The following is a 4,600-nucleotide window of genomic DNA, read 5'->3' on the forward strand; positions in this document are numbered from 1 at the left end:
ATATAAAGAATATTTATTATATTCTACGAACAATTAATGTATAGGCTTTTTTTTCATTAAATCATTGACCACTTGAGAAAGCAGCCCGCTCTGAAACATATCGATTGACCTATTCTTAATTTAAAAGAGTTCGTCTTTGTTTTCTTTGTAAATTTCTTCGTAAAGCCGTTTTCTGATGCTGAAGTCTCATTGACTTCTGTATAGTCTCGTCACATTATTCTCGCACACATTCAAATGACAACACAAACAACGGTACCTCTGTCAAAGTTTAGTTGAGGATGTGTCCGCAGCACAAATCACCCTCCTCAAACTGCGCGTGAACGAAAGCTGCGTGCCAAATGTACAAGATGCTCTGTGATCTTGTAATATGTGAGGTCACGTGACGAGCACACGGACAAGATTCATCCGATAACCCCCTCATACTTTTAATGATGATGAAGGCACACATTTCTGAAAGCTATCGAATTAAAATCTGCAAAAATAAACAGGTAAAGCAAACACAACAGCGGAGTCTGATACGGACACTACTTTTCAACCATTAAAAATATCACATCATCGTTATTTCGCGCCTTGCTGTTTTGAATTTAATTGTTTAATAAAGCTATGAAAACAAATCAGGGCCTCGTTAAGAAGGAAAATGTTTACTGGTGGAAGTATTTACGAGTCCCTAACGAAAAGTGTGTAACATCTATTTTCTTCTCTATTTCTGGACACGTTTCTTTGCATTTAGACCTCCGACCACTAGGTGGAGCATTTGGCTTTCGAAATAAATGACAGATGTTGAGTGTTATTCATAGACTGTATACTGAGGTGTTGCTGCTTTGTGTAAAAGAGACAAAACAACCAGCGTTTTGTTTTTGTTTGCACCTTTTATTTATTATTATTATTATTTCCTATTTGGTTGGAAAAAACAGGAAGCTGCAGGGGCAACAATGGATCAATTGCAAACAACGGCTAATGATGTTTAAAACTGTCACGGTTCATTGTTCACAAAAAGGTGAGGACCCAGATGCAGACTGATATGATTTAATAAGAACAAAAGTCCAACTGAAAATCCAACAAAAACAGGAGATAACACAAGGAGCTGGGTAATCAAAAATCCCAAATAATACACAGGCAAACACAGGAAGACATACCTAGGGTTTTCACAGACAATGACAATGAACCCGCACCGAGACAAGGGAGCACAAAGACTAAATAAACTTAGGAGGTGAGGCTAATCAGACACAGGTGAGACAATCAAGGGGCAGGTGAAAACAATCAGGGCAGGGCACATAGTCAAACAAGCGGGAAACACAAAGGCAGGAAGTGGACCAACACGAAAGACAAGGTGACAAAGTAAAACAGGAAATGATCGAACCAAAGAGACACAAGTGAAATACTTAACTAAACAAGACTAAATACTGACAAGAACACAGAATAAACTAAATACAAAACTAAACGATGAGAAGTCATGACAATAGACAAAGTGACAAGGTAAAACAAGAAAAAATAACTGAACACCGAAATACAAGACAAAACCAGTACTAAACTAGAAACTCATGACAGAAACAAGGATGTTTCTTCACTGATGGAATAAGCAACATATCACTCAAACAATCAACTGTTTCTACATATTTGTACATACTGCAACCTGCAAGCAAAACAGATGTGAAGTTAGAATATTTCTTTTTTCACGCATGATCTTCAGTGATAGTAGTGTCAGAGCAATTGCACAAGTCTCTGGTGTGTGCAGCATGTTCCTTCTTCTAGCATCCTGTTTGATATGCTTAGTCAAAGTTCTTCTGAAAAGACATCCTTACTCAGAGATACACCTGATAAGTAAAACGCATCATGAAATACAGTACATGCCAAAGCACAGATGCAGGTTATATGTTTAACGGCTGTCTCTATACTGACCAAGTCTATGATAAAAATGAGAACGACTAACAAGATATATAAATATATCCCGGGATTGGTATGGGCAGACACAGAAGTGAAGGAAATGGTCAAAAACATGATTGGCCAAAAAGGGGTGCTGTGAATCTGCATGCGATTCCTCATCAACTGTGTCTCAGATAATCTGTATTTCAGGTTATTAGCCAACCTTCAGTTTCAAACTAATACATTCAATTTAAAATGATGTGATTCAAATTCAGATGTTTAATTCAACTATTCAAGTTGAGCAATTAAAATTCACATATAAATAATTCAAATTCAGTTTCTACTGACACATATTTGTGCCCATAGGATTGGTATTAGTTGTTTTTTTTATCATGGTTTATTAATAGACATCAGATAACCCATGACCCTCTTTCTGCACCTTTACAGAGTGATTATAAAGATGAAAAGTGACCACGCAGTAAAGTCGTGTGGTGACTATAAGAGGGAAATCATGAGTGGAAAAAAGGGATCTTTGTAAAATATTTCAATAAGGATGATAATGGTATAAAAACAAGAACTACATTACAGTCATCATCAATTTTATTTATGAAACAACAAAAACACTTTAACATTTAGAATAAGCTTTTATACAGAGGAAGGATTGTGTTTTATGAACACATGCAACATCTACCAAACACATACAATACACAGACAAAATGTGCTGTGCTGTTTATTCAACTGATAAGTCGATTGACAGGAATTTAAAGGCAAACAATTTTATAACTGATTGATCACATATGTGGTTATTCAGGCAAAAATGACATTTCACTGACTCTGTCTCCTAAAATGTGATAATTGGTGTTTTTTCATTGTGTGTTTCCACAGTAAACTAAATGTCTCAAAACAAACAAACAACAAAAGTAAAAAATAATAATTTGTGTCCAAATAATATGCTATGTTCAGTTTCAGTATTTGTTTCTTCATGTTCTACAGCTCAGTATCCATTGACCTCATTTGGCTCTGACTGGTGTTCACTGGGTTTGTGTCAGTGTGAGAGTCAGACTCCTCTTCCTGGAAAGCAGCCTCCAACATGTTCAGGAAGGATTTACGGACAATATCCCTGAAATCTTGGCCCACAAACACATAGAGCAGTGGGTTCAGGCAGCTGTTGATGAAGGCCAGAATTGTGCTTATTGTAATCCCAATGAAGATGACGATAAATAATGTTGGAGAATCGGTCTCAAAATAAGCCAGCTCAATTAGATTAAAGATGTGATAAGGAGCCCAGCAGAGGAAAAAAGCGGTGATAACTGCAGCGATGATCTTAAAGGTCCGACTGGACTGCCTGGCCAGGGTGCTGTTTCTCCTGAGACGATGGATTATCACAGCATAACAGGAGACGATGACAGTGAAGGGGACTACAAATCCCAGGACCATGCGGGTGATGGTCATGGCCTTAAAACGAAATATTACCAACTCATACACAGACTCATCATAGTCATCAGAAAGGGCAAAGTTGTCGAAACAGTTGATGGTTACCTTGTCATCTGATAGATCTGTGTCCCTGAAGACAAAGTACGGAGCGCTGAGAATCAGAGCCAGCACCCAAACACCCAGACTCACACAGGACGCCTTACGCACACTCCTGTGGTTCCTGGCCCAGACGGGCCACACCACAGCCACACATCTGTCCACACTGATCACCACCAGAATATAGATACTGGCAAACATGTTCAAGGTGATCAGTGTGGTGTTGAGTTTGCACATGAACTTCCCGAAAGGCCAGTGAAAATCCAAAGCCAGTTTAATCACTTGTACGGACAGGAGTGCAGTGAAGAAGAAGTCGGCCACGGCGAGGTTGAGGAACCAAACTGTGTTAACTGTTTTCTTCATCTTGAAGCCGGTCACCCAGATAACCGCTCCATTCCCGAGCACACCAAGAACAAAGGCCAGGCAGTAAAAAAAAAGAGTCATGATATGGAGAGACCGTCTCAGCTCAGCATAATCATCGTGATAAGAATACTCATCAGATAAGTCATTTCTATCAGATCCATCAGATGTATTGATGTGATATGAAGGTGCAGTGGTAGTTTTCTCCATTCTTGTCCTGAGACCTGTCATGAAAACATAACACATGTAGTTTATCTATATTTTGTAGAGCTCAAACAGTAACAACCACTACTTTTGATACTGTGACATTTTTCTGAATCAATATTGAAAGAATATGTGTGCCACAGTTGAAACTATAGTTTAGTTCCCCCCACTGACCCATAGGCCTACATGATGCTGCAGAGATGGATCAAACCTGTCAGTCTTATAGGAAGTTCAGAGCCAAGCGGTACTTAGTGTTAACATAGATGCCATCATGATCATGGGTTACTTCATGCATTAATCATTGTGAGTACTTTGCACTATGTTTTTATATGATGTGTTTTTTTTACCATCTAAAGCCAAACCAAATATTAATCTTGACTTCCAGTGAAACTAAAGTTACAAAAATGTCTAAATGCCCCTTTTAAAAATGCTTCCAGGCTGACCTCGACTTATAGAGTTGAACCATGTTATTATTTCCTGGGACAAATGCTTTTCTGAGTTTCCATGAGGTAATAACTTTACATTAAACAAGTGGATGCATAAAGCCTATGAGCATGAATTCATGTATGAACAACACTTGAAATAAAATGTAATTAAATGCACATAAAGAATATTTATTATATTCTATGAACAATTAATGTAT

At 38.0% G+C, this 4,600-nt stretch overlaps 1 protein-coding gene across 1 annotated transcript; it reads right to left on the minus strand.

Annotated features, from left to right (window-relative positions):
- Nucleotides 1–2,514: 2,514 nt before the first annotated feature.
- LOC138584610 (chemerin-like receptor 1) lies at nt 2,515–3,963 on the minus strand. Its single transcript, XM_069656885.1, has one exon. The coding sequence runs from the start codon at nt 3,961–3,963 to the stop codon at nt 2,851–2,853; it is 1,113 nt and encodes a 370-aa protein (XP_069512986.1). The 3' UTR covers nt 2,515–2,850.
- Nucleotides 3,964–4,600: the final 637 nt, after the last annotated feature.

Source organism: Semicossyphus pulcher, unplaced genomic scaffold, assembly GCF_022749685.1.
Source record: "Semicossyphus pulcher isolate SPU_LCO1_2020_fin unplaced genomic scaffold, fSemPul1.0.p SCAF_9, whole genome shotgun sequence".
NCBI lineage: Eukaryota > Metazoa > Chordata > Actinopteri > Labriformes > Labridae > Semicossyphus > Semicossyphus pulcher.

What these genes read in the sequence shown, in the direction of transcription:
- LOC138584610 (XM_069656885.1), bottom strand. Translation starts at nt 3,963, where the DNA reads ATGGAGAAAACTACCACTGCACCTTCATATCACATCAATACATCTGAT.